Raw genomic sequence first — 14,980 nt, forward strand, 5'->3', positions numbered from 1 at the left:
TTCTTCTTTTATCTAGCAGTGTGGGCAGTTTTAAATTTCCAAGTGCTTGCATTTATTATTGTTTGTTGACTTTTTCCTTAATGATTTCTAATTTTATTTCCTTCTAAGCAGTCAGACCTTAGTAGATTCTGGTTTGTACTCTATTGATATTTTCTTTTGTATTAATTTGTAGTCCGTCTTTGGAAATACCGCTTCGATCCTTGGGCAGGGAAAGGTATATCTTTGTAGTCTATGTGTATGTTTTCAGTCATTCATGTATCTGATTCAGTTATTAAATATTCATACTTTCTACATCCCTTTACTTACTTTGAAACAGTGTATCATTGACCAAGTACAGTTGTTTCTTTCAAATTTTTCTTTTATTTTTCAGTTTTGACAATTTTATTTGGCATGTCACAAATCATTATCTATTCATCGTGGATTTCATCTTTTTTCTTTTAGGTTTTTTTTTTTTAAATTCAGTCGAGCCATGTGGCTTGTGGAATGTTAGTTCTCTGACCAGGGATTGAACCCATGCCCTTGGCAGTGGTAGTACAGAGTCTTAACCCCTGGACTGTCCAGGAATTTCCTGGACTTCAACTTTTTTTCAACATAGGATTCCTTTTTCTATCCAATGCTTTTTACATTGACTTTTCTCTAACACTTAATATTGTTAGTCCTTCTTTCTTTATTTGTTGATGTCATGTCCCATTGTTTCTCCTTGAACCTTTTTGTGTAAGAATGCCTCATGTAAACAGTGTATAGCTTTATTTTATTTTTTTACTAAATGTGGTATTGTTTAGTGACAAACTACTATGATTGACTATACCAAGAAATTTTCTATATATAATTGCATTTTTAATGCTTAGAACAAACCTAAGATGATGACCCTTTTATCATTATTTTACTGATGAGGAAATTGAGTTTCAGAGAGGTAATTTACACAGATCTCTCTTACTCACTGCCTGAGGCTGTCAGAATATTTTTCTCTCAAATCCTAAGCTATAAGACAATTTCATGGTGTTTATCTAAAATACTCTGCCAGACTGAGGAGAGATTTTGCTACTTGACAAGACAGTTTATTCCTGAATAAATTAAAACTGTCTGGAGTTCTTCCATGACTAAAACAGTACGTAAAAGACTATAACCTTCAATGGCTTCATGTCCCAAGATACAGTAAAAGCATTTCCTATCCATTTTTCCTCATACTGCTGAGAGCTGTTTTCCCTGAGTGGATGTGTGAAGAAAGGTACTGACTGATGTTAGAGGCTGGTGACTCTCCCACAGTTGCATTCTACAGTTCCACAGTTGCAGTTTCCTTGGAGTGGCAAGAGGCTTTCCTCCTGGTCACCTAAGTCCCTGCACGAGCATATAAAGTGGGTGTGAAGGGAAATCCACTGCCTTCTTGTTTGGCCTCACATTTCTTCTTTGAGGTCCTACCTGTTTTTGATTAGTGGGAATACCTCTTGAGATGTAGTAGTTCACAAGTATTTCCCGTTTCCTATGGTATAGCAACTTGGAAAATTTTTCTGTGTTTCGTCAGCATTTTATTGGGAAGATAAGGGTAATAGTTGCTAATACTTTGTCAAAGCAAGAACCTTTCAAAGCCATTCGACTTTTCTTTCTCCTTTTAAAGAGTATGAACTATATTTGTGATGGGTCACTGATAGGTGAGGGGTGGCCTAGAATTGTTGCTAATAGTTTGCCAATATATTTTCTTAAGATATCTTATGAAGTTAATGAGTGCCGAAAAATTGAGACCAGAGAAAATTTGGATCTGGAGTTTGATGATGATGTCACAGAACTTGAAACTTTTGCAGCAACCACCACCAAACCATCAAAGTCACCAAGTCCAGCAAGTACCTCCACAGTACCCACCATGACAGATACACTCAGAGCCCCCAGCATAGCAGACACATCTGAGGCACCAACTTCACCAGACATTTCTTCTCATTCTAGAAGTTTATCTCAGATTCTGATGGAACAGTTGCAGAAGGAGAAACAGCTGGTGACTGGTATGATAGACAGTGGCCCTGAAGAGTCCAAAAATAAAGATGATCAGAGAGTTATACCATGTGGTGAAAAGGTATCAAATTCTGACAAGTCTTTGGTGCAAGATAGTGACTTAAAAACATCTGATCCCTTACAATTAGAAAGTTCTATGGAAATCGAAACCTCTAATAAAAATGATATGGCCACTGAAATGGAGAGTGTTGATGAAAGAGTAAATGTTCTAGAGAATACGGACAATAATTCAAAGGAAAAGACTGTTACATCAGAAGCAGCTAATGCTGAAGATGTAGTTCTTGACAGTAGTGATACAGATGAAGACTGTTTAATCATTGATATGGAGTGTCAAAATAATAGTAATGGAAAGACAGCTGAAGTGGGTTCTAATTTAAGTTCTAAACCAGCTAGCCTAAATTCTTCCTCAGGACAGACTTCTGCAGGAAACCAGACCAATAGTACTTGTAGTCCTGAAGAGTCATGTGTTTTAAAAAAACCGATCAAACGAGTATATAAAAAATTTGATCCAGTTGGAGAAATTTTAAAAATGCAGGATGAACTCTTAAAACCAATTTCCAGAAAAATACCTGAATTGCCCTTAATGAATTCAGAAAATTCTAAACAGCCTCCTCTTTCTGAGCAACCCTCTGCTCCGTCAGATGCCTCTAGCTGGTCGAAGTCTATCTGGCCTTCTGCCTTTCAGAAGCCAAAAGGACGTAAGTAAATATTTACAAAGAATTTTATATTAACTGCTTTGCCTGTTCCTTATCCTTAGGTTATTTCCCCCTCATTCCCTTCCTTTCTCTTTGTAATAACGTTTATGATCTTTACATAGTCACTGATGGTTCATTTTGATTGGAAAATGAACTCTCATTGACTGTGTAAAACCCTTCACTCCAAAAATGCACTGACAGTTGTATGGATTTTTGTAATCTATGTTTATTCAACATTTACAATGGCCAATAAGCTATAGATAATATGGTTTGCTGAAATGATGAAGGGGAAGTGTGTCAAAAATCATGATAAATATGTATTAATATAAATTTACTTATTTTTGGTGTTAGACTGCAGTTTTGTACTTTTTCATTTTGTAAAATAGATATTAGGCTGCACCTCAGGTCTGTCTCTATTATGAATAACACTACTTTTTAAAACTTTTCTTCTTTTTACTTCGTATGTTGTCTCACTGATATATTTGTCAGTGAGGGTAGTAGGGTAAAAGGAAGAGAACCTTAAAGCTTTGATTTCAGCTCTTGCTGAAGTTGCAGTTAAAGTAAACAAATGCTAATAGTGTAATGGTCAGAGGAAATAGAAAGCTGGTAGTTCAGTAGTTTTATCTTGGATTATGATGGATAAAGGGCTAATGTAGTTTTAAAAAATAATGAATATAATTATCTTTAAAGGATTGCCATATGAACTTCAGGACTATGTTGAAGATACATCAGAATATGTAGCTCCTCAGGAAGGAAATTTTGTTTATAAGCTGTTTAGCCTGCAAGACCTGTTGCTACTTGTGCGATGCAGCGTCCAGAGGATAGAGACCAGACCACGTTCTAAGAAACGGAAGAAAATCAGAAGAGTAAGTTGTTACTTGGGGAGTTAAGATATCATAGCATAAGTAGGTGGGCAGCAAATATTGAGCATGCCATTGTGATGAAGTTTGATTTTAAGTTATTGATTATTCTTACAGTAGTTTTTTCAGGTTGAGATTTTTTAGTAAAATACTGAAAACACTTTTAATAAAGTTTAGTTGAATGTAACAGTCATGAGTGCTAATAACATTCTTGCGTGGACTATATATAAACTTTGTGAAAATCGGCACCATTATAGACTTGACCTAGACTGGCACATATGTTCCAGCTCTCTCTGTGAATTTGGATTTTCCTTTATTGGCCCCTTCCTTTCTTTCTTTGAGAATCTTTTTGAGTTATTTTAGAACTTTGCATTTTGAAAGGTGGGCTTTCATGCACATTTGAAGATGTCTTGCCAGGCTTGATAGAAGATTAAATGTCTTCTTTTCTTTTTCCTCTGTTGTTTCTTTGGGGCTTTGGTATAAATATTTTCCTTAGTTAAAGTTTTTGCTACAGTTTGAGTAATTGGTTCTTTTTGCAGTTTGTTATATTTGATATTTTAAGTTCTCTTTGAGGTTAGTTTGATTTTTGTGTGTGTAACCAATGAATTTAGGTAAAGAAAGAGGAGCTTTTATGCTATAAATGATTATGTAAGAAATAAGTCTCTCCTTTATTTCCTAATAAGATTTTTTCTGTTTTGTCCATTTTATCATAGTTCACTTTTTCTTCCTTTCTTTTCCTTTCCTTTTGTCTTCCTTCCTTTCTTCTTACCTTCCCCCCTCCTTTCCTCCTCCTGCTTTCCTTTCTTCCCTTCTTTTGTCCCTCCCTCCCTCCCTTTTTATTTTATTATTTTTTTAATGTTTTTGGCCATCCTGTGAGGCATTTGGGTTGTTAGTTCCCCAACCAGGGATTGAACCCACACCCCCTACATTGGAAGTCCCAGTTCCTTCCTTTTTTGATGTTCTCTGTTTCTTGCTATTTAACCTGCCACCCATTAAGAATCATGAGTGATCACTGTAGAATGTCAGTGTGTTTGGGGCTAAGAAACTGTGATGTTCCAGCATTGACCCTTGTGGATCAAGTCCCTGACTACTACTTTTATCATATTAAGGTGTAACTGAATTTAAAAAAGAATAAGAAGAAAAGAAAAGTTCTCATAATTGGTATTCATCACTGGTTCAGACTTGAAATTTTAGAAACCATCTGGTTTTGAATGAAACATATGGTAGAGAGTTTTTTAAAAGAGAACATTAGGGAATGACAAAATGCTATAGGTCTGATTTTAGTCTCCTTTTCGATAAATACAAGTAGTCTCTGTATTAGAAGATTTTATTTCCTAATTTTTTCCTGTCTCATCAGTACTTAACTGTGATTAAGTTCATGGCCATAGCATGCACATCTTAAATACATATAGTGTCAGTGCTTTGGATTGTATTTTCAAGATTTTATCTTATTCATTCTTACCTGCTATCTGGATTATTTGGAGGCTAACATCATTTCTGTGAGCCCATAACACTGTGTATTGATCTACCAGCTTATAACACTTAGAAATTACTGATGGGCAGGATCTCTTAAGTAAGCCTAGGAATATATTGGACCCTGATTTAGTTGTTCAATGAGATAAGCTGTTAAGGACATTGTCATTCACATGACCACAGTGAAACTTGTAAAACTTTTTAGAAGAGTATTCACTCTTAATCAGAATATATCAAAACCACCAAGTCCCAAAGAATAGCTAAATAGGAGCCTTCTGTTTCTGATTATGTCAGACCCTTAGTATAATTTTAAAATTTTCAGCAAATACTTATTTTATCTATTATTATATGTAATAGTTTAATACACATACTTTAAATTTCCTTAGTAGAATATGTTCCCTTTGGAATCATCTCCTAGTCATCTGTATTTCTCAAATGTTTTGTTCCATAGAAACTCAATAAATAAATATTGAATAAGTGAGAAAAAATTGAGGCATGAGGAGAGAGGAGGGTGTTAGGGAAGGGAAATTGAGGCATTAGTTGAAATTTTGAAGTGGTAATGTTTAAACTCCAATTAGGTAAGAATACATCCTCATTAACATTTCCTCCTTAAAAACCTACTGGTTTAGATCAAGTTTTAAAACACTCAGAAGTCTCTTCAACTTCTTCAGCTTCTATCCAAGAACCTCATTTCTTCTTTTTGTTTTCCTTTGGTTCTTCAGTTCTCTGTTACTGTAGTTGAGATTTTAGTTTCCAGTATCATTTATTTTTTTCTCATCAAGATTCTGCTTAATCTTGTACAACAGAGGAGAACCTAGAACAGCAGCCACTCTCAATTGATGAAAAAGAGGCTAATTTGGAACACAAGATGAAGCTAGAACTTACTCAGTTCTACATGTAGTTATGAAATCCATACCAAATGCCTCTAAGTGATTTAATATTATCTTATTGTCTGTCTCAGTTAACCAAATTTCCTTTGAGTTATATTCTGAAGTGATTAAAAAACTTAGATCCAGTTATCTTGAAGTTTATATTGGCATTCTTAGTCCAGAGAAAAGTATCCTGAAGGTGCTTGAATCTTAGGAAACAACAGAAATGTACCTATTGGGATAAGAGCTATGTCACTATCCTAGTGACAGGATACTAGCCATGAAATATTTCAGAATGTATGGAAAAATTTGAAAGGTTTACAAAGGTTGAAAGAAGACCAAGAGAAGCTTTTACTTAGAAGTAAACAATTAAGGGATAAAGAAAACAGTAAGTTTAATTTAATTTCACTTTAATTTTGGAGTACTGAGATAAAATATTCAGACTTTTCCTTCCCTTGGCTTCCTGGAGATGGCAGTAGAATACATAAATTAATACCAGATTCAAGACTTAGTTTTATAGATATGACAGTATTATCAAAGAAAATTCCCCAGAGTACTTTCTTCAGAAAGAGTAATGTTTTTTAATTTGAAAAGAAATCTTGAGTTAATTCTATTACCTATTCATGATCCAAAAGAGGATCTTCTTTCTCAATTATTCGTTTTCCAACTCTGCTGGGAACTGGTGATGTGTCCTTGAGCATGTATCTTAACCCTTTGAGCCTTCATTTCTTTATCTCTGGGTTTTATTTGCAACTATAAGCAACGATAAATGCAGATTACCAATTGCTGAAGAATTATTATACAATTAAGTGATTTTAGCAAGGCAGCCCACTCCAATATTCTTGCCTGGAGAATCCCACGGACACAGGAGCCTTGCAGGTTAGAGTCTATAGGGCCGCAAAAAGTCAGCCACAACTGAAGCGGCTTAGCACACAGCAATAATATTATCCTAATCATAATTTTTTTTTTAAATTAAGGCAACACTATAGGGAGCTTACTACTCAAACTTTGGGCCCAGAAACAACGGCTTGTTAAACATGTATAGCTTGGTTTTCACTTCAGATTCCACATTTATTTTAAAATAGTTATTCACATGCACATTGAAATTAAAGAAGCACTGCTATTGTAAAACTATTATTAGTTTTACAATATTCAAAGGTAATAATGAACCAAAGTTATTGTTCATAGACATTTTCCTGGATTTGAATTATTCTTAACACTACCATTATGTTAGGCCCACTAAATTCACCAGCTAGTGAAAATCGGTCATTCTGAATCATTTATGAAGTAGTTTCAAGTATAAAAGTGAAAGACAGCTTAGTATAATTTCAGAAGTTGTTGTTCAGTTGCTAAGTCATGTCTGATTCTTTGCAACCCTATGGACTGTAGCCCACCAGGCTCTTCTGTCCATAGGATTTCCCAAGCAAGAATAGTGGAGTGGGTTACCATTTCCTCCTCCAGGGAATCCTCCTGACCCAGGAATCAAACCTGCATTGCCTGCATCTCCTGTGTTGGCAGGTGGATTCTTAACCACTGAGCCACCTGGGAAGCCCAATCTCACAAGTACTAACTGGCTATATAAGTTCCTTCAATCATGTGTTTTTCCCTCTGCAGCTAGAAATGAAGAGACTGCTATTAAGATTAGAATTTTCTTTGACAGAAATGAGTTAATATGAGCACAGTGAACATGACTAGCATTATATTATTTTACAGGCATGGATTTCCTTACATCTCATTTAGACTAGTACAAGTATAGTCATTTTGCTTAATCTGTACAGTCCTGACCAATAAATGCTAAATGGCTAATTTGTCAAGTACGTAATGTCTGGAATAAAGTCTTTTGTATTAATGAAGAGAGCAACATCCATGTGTATTAATGTAAGTATTAGTGCTCATACATTCGTAGAATGAAAACAAGCTGCTCAGGGTATTTAAGCCTGAGACAATGTGACTAATGGTTTAAATGGGCAAAAAAAATCATACTTTTTTTAACCCTCTTGAGAATTATTAGTATGTATTACAGTCATGTTTTCCCAGCTTCTAGTTTTGAACCTTTGGGCAATTTATGTAACCCAGGCTTTATTCCAAGAATTCTGTCAGTCATGTTCAGTGACAGAAATAAAATATGTTTATGTATGAAGAGGTATGATTGAAGGTATGTATGAAGAGGTATGAAGAGGTTGATTTTGGTTGGGGGTAGGGGAGGCTCTCGGAGAAGGCAATGGCACCCCACTCCAGTACTCTTGCCTGGAAAATCCCATGGATGGAGGAGCCTGGTGGGCTGCAGTCCATGGGGTCGCCAAGAGCTGGACACGACTGAGCGACTTCACTTTCACTTTTCACTTTCACACATTGGAGAAGGAGAGAGATGGCAACCCACTCCAGTGTTCTTGCCTGGAGAATCCCAGGGACGGGGGAGCCTGGTGGGCTGCCGTCTGTGGGGTCGCACAGAGTCGGACACGACTGAAGTGACGCAGCAGCAGCAGCAGCGGGGGAGGCTCTTGGTTCACAATCTCTTTTTCATCCACCGCTGCCCATGTCTACTAAGGGTTCTACCCATATTTCTGCCTGCATCCAACTGTATTTGAAGGGATGAAATAAAGATTACCTGAAAGCATTTTGAAAAGTGGTAAACTTATATAGGCAAAAGTATTTACTGTTAATGGTAAATTAATAAAGCTTTATAAGAGTATAACCTTGAATTGCAGCAATTTCCAGTGTATGTACTACCAAAAGTGGAGTATCAAGCTTGTTATGGAGTTGAAGCTCTGACTGAAAGTGAACTCTGTCGCTTATGGACTGAAAGTTTATTGCATTCCAACTCCTCATTTTATGTTGGTAAGTTAAACAAGAGGCTTTGTTCTCCTTTTTAATTTCTTTGTAAATATACACAGTTTAATTCATCTGTAAATTCTGTACTTTTAATTTTCAGTTTTCTGATTGTATTAGTATTTCTTTCTATTAAAACATTTCTACTGCTGAGTTAAATAGCAGAGTGTGAGTAGTGATTATCATATGTTTTGATTTCTCTCTTAATCCCTTATTAGTTGTATATGAATCTCAGTGTAGTCATTTTATTTTTAAAATATTTAGGAGTGTAATGAAAAAATATAGATGTGTTTTCTAACAAGCTTCTTTTTAAAGTAATGTATAATTGATTTTAAAATATATTTTTTGAAATTTTCTTAAATTTATGATTTTATTTTTTAAATCTCACATATTATCTTGATGAAATAGTTTATTTACTTTGTTTTTTGTTAGGGGAATAGTTAGGCAGGATCTTTGTGTTGACTGGGTTCATGTACAGTTAACATACTTCATACAAAGGATTACTTGATAATCATTATTGATATTGTTCCATTCCATTGGAATGCTTACTCCTATACTTCTCAATTCATCCCTTATATTTCACTGCATGCCAGCCATCTCAAGCTGCCCTTCCTTCATGTGATTTCCTTCTTTTGATATCTCAATGCATTGCCTTTTTTTAACCACTTTTACAGTTTGTTGCTTTCTACTTAATTGTTTTTTTAAAGCCTGTCCTATCTTCCCATTGGGCTTCTCTTGTGGCTCAACTGATAAAGAATCCACCTGCAATGCAGGAAACCCGGGTTCCATCCCTGGGTTGGGAAGATCCCCTGGAGAAGGGAAGGGTTACCCACCCCTGTATTCTGGCCTGGAGAATTCCATGGATTGTATAGTCCACAGGGTTGCAAAGTGTCAGACATGACTGAGCGACTTTCACTTCACTATCTTGCCAGTAGACAATAACTGGTTTAAAGTCAGAGTCTGATGAAACTTTATATTCTTGTAGTACTTAGCATAATTTCTGGTATGTAATTAAGTGTTTATCAGTGTGCTTTTCTTGGCTGATCCAAAAATAGGTCACTCACTTGAAAACCTTTTCTGTATTTTGTTAATCAATAATTTGTCTTCATGTTTGATGAGAGTGTTAATAAGATCATTGATTCACTCTCTCTACTTAACCCCAAAAGGAAGTAGCTAAAGATTGTTGGTGCTCTAGCCTCTTTCTGCCTCTTCATACACACTGCCAGAAGTTTGTTTTAGTAGTTTTCAGTCAACAACCACAATTTCAGTGTTCCTCCAAAGACCTGTTGCCATGAAACCCACTAAGTCTTCATGTAAACTACTTGAAAACAATTTTCAGCCACGTCTGTGTTAGGAGGGGACCAAACAAAAACTTACTATTGAAATCCTTTTTAAGTACTAACAAAGAATAGACGTTCTTGACTTAAACATTTAAGTTTTTTCTTTAATGTAAAGTTTAACAAACCAAACTACCGTCATTTATATCTATGTGATTTACTTCATCAAAACTGCAATGGTCACCCCTTAATTGCAGTTATACTCTGTGGCTTCAGTTATCTTCAACTAGTCAACCGTGGTCTGAAATAGTAAATGAAAGATTCCAGAAATAAGCAAATCGTAAGTTTTAAAAAGCACACCAAAAAAAAATAAATAAAAAGTACACCATTTTGTATCTTGCCTGGGATGTGAATCACCCCTTTTCTAGTCTCTCCAGCCCATTAGTCACTTTGTAGTATCCCAGCTATCAGTGCTTATCTTCAAGTAACCCTTTTTTTACTTAACAGCCCCAAAGTGCAAGAGTATGTGATGCTGGCAATTTAGATATGCTTAGGAGAAACTGCAGACTGCTTCCTTTAAGTGAAAAGGTGAAAGTTTTCAGCTTCCTTTTCTTAATTAGGAAAGAAAATTTATATGCTGTGTGGCAAAGATCTGTGGTCAGAATGAATCTTCTATCTTGAAGTTATGAAGGATAAAGAATGTGTTTGTTTTACCTTCAAACTGCAAAACAAACCTCAAACTGCAAAGGTTATTGTCACAGAGCAGATAAATATTAGTTAAAATGGAAAAGGCATTCAATTTGTAAGATATTTTGAGAGAGAGGGAGGGAGAGACACACCACATTCAGAAATCTTTTATTATAGTATATTGTTAAAATTGGTCTATCTTATAATTAGTTATCGTTAAACTCTTACTGTGCATAATTTATACATTAAACTTAATACATATGTATGTGTAGAAAAAAACAGTATATGTAAAGTTTGGTACTATCAGTTGTGGGCATCTACTGGAGGGCTGTTAGATTGTGTCACCTGTGGATAAGGGGGGACTACTGTACTCTGTAAAGTCATAAGTAATCATTGCCTTACGTGCTGTTTATCTTCAGTGAATCCTATCTACTGATAGGCCATTCATTTTGATGTAATGAAGTGGTGTATTTAGTGTCTTTGCCAACTGTTTGGTGAAAAACTTATGCTGTATTCTTATATGGTGTGTTTGCTTTGTTTGGGTTTTTTGTTTTTTATGTGGGGGTGAATGTTCCAAAATACTATTTTAAAAACATCTGTTAGTTTTGAGGTTTTTTACATTTTTATTTTATTACTCTTCTAATTTAAGAGAAATGTTGCAACAGGCAGGGAGTTGAGGAGAATGGACTCCTAAATAAGGTTTTGCTGCAGTTACTTTCAGGAAATAAGATAAAAACAGAAAGTAATAGTCAGTTTGTCCTCGTGGTGTCTGGAATGACTGAATATAATTAAAAGAAGTTATATATCAGGTATGACTCTAAAGTACCACATGTGGCTTATTACTTAGGCTCTTTATTTTGTAGTTCTACCTTACACTGTGTAGACTTAGTGGTTTTAGTTTTAAAGAAGAGTCCTATCTACAGATGGTCAAGAGGTAAAAGATGTATACAAAATATTATTTAGTACGTCTCTCTTCAGAATTATTTATTATTTCCCTTTGACATCTAAATAAAGGCTAATTGAACCAATATTCAATTTTTACCTGTATGATGCTTTGCTAGGTATGAGTTACAGTATACACTTCATGTCAAATAGATGGGGAAAAAATGAAAACAGTGACAGATTTCATTTTCTTGGGCTCCAAAATCACTGCAGCCACAAAATTGAAAGACACCTGCTCCTTGGAAGAAAAGCTATGACAAACCTAGACAGCATATTAAAAAGCAGAGACATCACTTTGTCAACAAAGGTCTTTAAAGTCAAAGCTGCTGTTTTTCTAGTAGTCATGTACATATATGAGAGTTGGATCATAAAGAAGGCTGAGTGCTGAAGAATTGATGCTTTGAACTGTGATGTCAGAAAAGACTCTTGAGAGTCCCTTGGACTGCACGGAGATCAAACCAGTCAATCCTAAAGGAAATCAACCCTGAATATTCATTGGAAGGACTGATGCTGGGAAAAATTTAGGACAAGAGAAGAGGGTGACAGAGGATGATATGGTTGGCATCACTGATTCAGTGGACATGAGTCTGAGCAAACTCCAGCAGGTAGTGAAGGACAAGGAAGCCTGGCATGCTGCAGTTCATGGGGTCACAAAGCGCTGGACTTGACTTAGCAACTGAACAATACACTTGAAATTAGTAATGTCTTTCTTTTCAGGTGTTCTGTTTTTTATTCTGTGTGTCAGTCTTCCTGTACTTTTATGGTCCTTTTAGTTTCTGCTCCTCTCAGGCTCCCATTGTAACAGCTCTTAGGGTATTGCTGTGTATTTTGTTTTGTTCTCTCCTTTCACTTCCTTATGTATCTACCACTCTCAAACCAAATTATAATATAATACACTTGAAATACTCCAAAATTTTCCTTAGAAACTGTATATGTGTGTGTATATATACATGTATTTGTGTATTTTTCTATATATAAAGTTAATACAGCAGTATTTCTAATTGTCATTAATGAAGTGTGTGATGGAGGTCAAGGACTACTAATCCATTATTACTGATCCTCACTATTCTGTAAAATAAGTGTTGTCTTTGTTTTACAGATGAGAAAACTGAGGCTTATAGAGTTCATTGCTCAAGATTACAATTTGTGGGAAATCCGGGATTTATATCCATGTGTTTTCTGATTCCACAGCCTGTGCTTTTCCATTATAATGGAATGTAGAAATCATGCTGAATGTGTGAGTCAGAGATATGTATATGAGTACTTCACACTTTACAATTTTCTTTTTACTTTGGGTAAAATCACTTAAACTTGTGAGTCCTCAGCTTTTTCATCTGTAGATAATGGACATAATAATATTTTGTTCAAGGAATTCTCTGGCAGTCCAGTGGTTACAACTCAGTGCTTTTACTGCCATGGCCCTGTGTTCAATTCCTGATTGAGGAAAAGATACCGCAAGCCACACAGTGCAGTCAAAAAGTAATAATAATATTTTGTTGAATCTACCTCAGGGACTCTATACACAAATCCTTTTCTTAAAACGATTATGTAATTTTTGTTGTTGTTCAATTGCTCAGTCATGTCTGACTCTTTGTGACCCCATGGACTGCAGCATGCCAGATTTCCCTGTCCTTTGTAATGTAATGCCCTAAAAGTACACTTCTCCTTAATGAAAATAAATACCACAAGACAATGAAGTTATAATTCATATATTTTTGTACTGAGAAAAAAATAGCTATTAACCTAAAATTTAGATAAAAATATGAGAGTAAAAGAGGATTTCTTAACCAAAGATTAAAAGTAGGCTAAAACAAAACAACAAAAAACTGAGAACTTCTCTGTATTTATGCATAACTTTCAAAAAGATCTACATAGTACTACTTCTGTCCTAAAATATTGTCAGTAACATATACCTTTGCTTTGATAATATTTTTCTTTCCTATATGTTATTTTTTAAGTATAACATACAGTCAGAAAAGTGAAAAGAAAAGAACCTCCCAGGTGGTAAAAGAACGCACCTGCCAATGCAGGAGAAAAGTGAAAAATGTACAGCTCAAGGAATTACGTAACAAAGTCTGCACCTCTATAACTCACACCCAGATCAAGAAGCTTAAAACCGCCAGAGACCCATCTTGTGCCACTTCCCAATATAGTCTTCTTCCTCTTCTCCACTAGTAACCAGTGTCCCACCTTCTAATGTAATCATTTGGTTTTCACCATCTCTGTACGGATGGAATCATAAAGTTCTTTCATTTGTACCTTCTTTTGCTTAATAGTTTTTGAAGTTTATGTTGTATATAACAATATTTTTCTTTTTGACATTTTCCTTTTTAAGAACATACCACCATTTATTTATGCATTTAACTTTGGGAGCCTGTTTCGGTTGTTTCTATGTTCATGCAGCTGTGAACATAAGTGTCTGTTAGAGCAATGTGTATGTATTGCTATTGGGCACATACCTGAGAGAGGAATTACTGGGTCATAGCTTAAGCTACATTATCTTCAGTTAGATAATTCCAGAAAGCTTTCCAAAATGATTATACCAATATACACTTAAATCAGCAGTATGTGAGGGTTATATCTTCTCCATATCCTTGCCCACACTTGGCATTATCAGTTTAGTTTTAGTCACGCTGGTGGGTATATATTATTAACATCTCATTATTGTTTTAATTTGCTTTTCCTTGGTTATTTATGAAGTTGGACACTTTTTCATGTGATTAATAATCATGTGGATGTTCACCTTTTGTGAATTGCGTATTCAAACCTCTTTCACTGTTGTCAACTTTTTGTTTATTTGCGTGTTAGTTCTTTGTTGGTTTTAAGTGTTACAAGTAATTTTCTCCTGCTCTTACCTTTTCAGTCTCTTAATGGTATCTTTTGGATTCAATAAAAACCAATATTTAGCCATTTTCTTTATGATTAGTGTTTTTTTGCCTGGTTTAACAAGTCTTCCTTAGAGCAGCGTCATGAATATACTATCTTCTGGAAACCTTTCTAAAATTATTTTTAAATTTCCAGATACATAGTTTATGTGGTATTTATTTTTGCATGGAATATTAAGTGGTTTTTTTTTTGTTTGTTTGTTTTTTTCAGTTTTCAGCACCATTTATTGAAAAAGACTATCTGTTCTCTGCTGTCCCATTTTACTTGAGTTATATACATGAATCTAAGCTGGACTCCCTGTTTCTTTATCCTGTTTTAATTACTCTAGTTAGGGTAATTACTCTAGGTAGACAATTAGCACTGTCTTAATTACTTTAGCTTTATAAAATCTTTTACTGTTTGGTGAAGCAAATCTTGTCAGCTTTTGTTTTAAATTAACTTTTATTGGAGTATCTTGG

General features: G+C 35.1%; 1 protein-coding gene across 4 annotated transcripts in view; it reads left to right on the top strand.

The window, feature by feature from the left end:
* The window catches only part of ICE2 (interactor of little elongation complex ELL subunit 2), a 59,943-nt gene that overhangs the window by 27,814 nt on the left and 17,149 nt on the right, over positions 1 to 14,980 (top strand). For 3 of the 4 annotated variants that reach the window (XM_070469198.1, XM_070469197.1, XM_070469199.1), the window contains 4 exons: positions 173 to 214; positions 1,703 to 2,702; positions 3,390 to 3,565; positions 8,610 to 8,739. In XM_070469198.1, the coding sequence (XP_070325299.1) occupies positions 173 to 214; positions 1,703 to 2,702; positions 3,390 to 3,565; positions 8,610 to 8,739 (1,348 nt within the window). The remainder of the gene's footprint in view (positions 1 to 172; positions 215 to 1,702; positions 2,703 to 3,389; positions 3,566 to 8,609; positions 8,740 to 14,980) is intronic. The other variant, XM_020894115.2, reaches the window with a different exon arrangement.

Source organism: Odocoileus virginianus, chromosome 6 (genome assembly GCF_023699985.2).
Source record: "Odocoileus virginianus isolate 20LAN1187 ecotype Illinois chromosome 6, Ovbor_1.2, whole genome shotgun sequence".
Classification (NCBI taxonomy): Eukaryota; Metazoa; Chordata; class Mammalia; order Artiodactyla; family Cervidae; genus Odocoileus; species Odocoileus virginianus.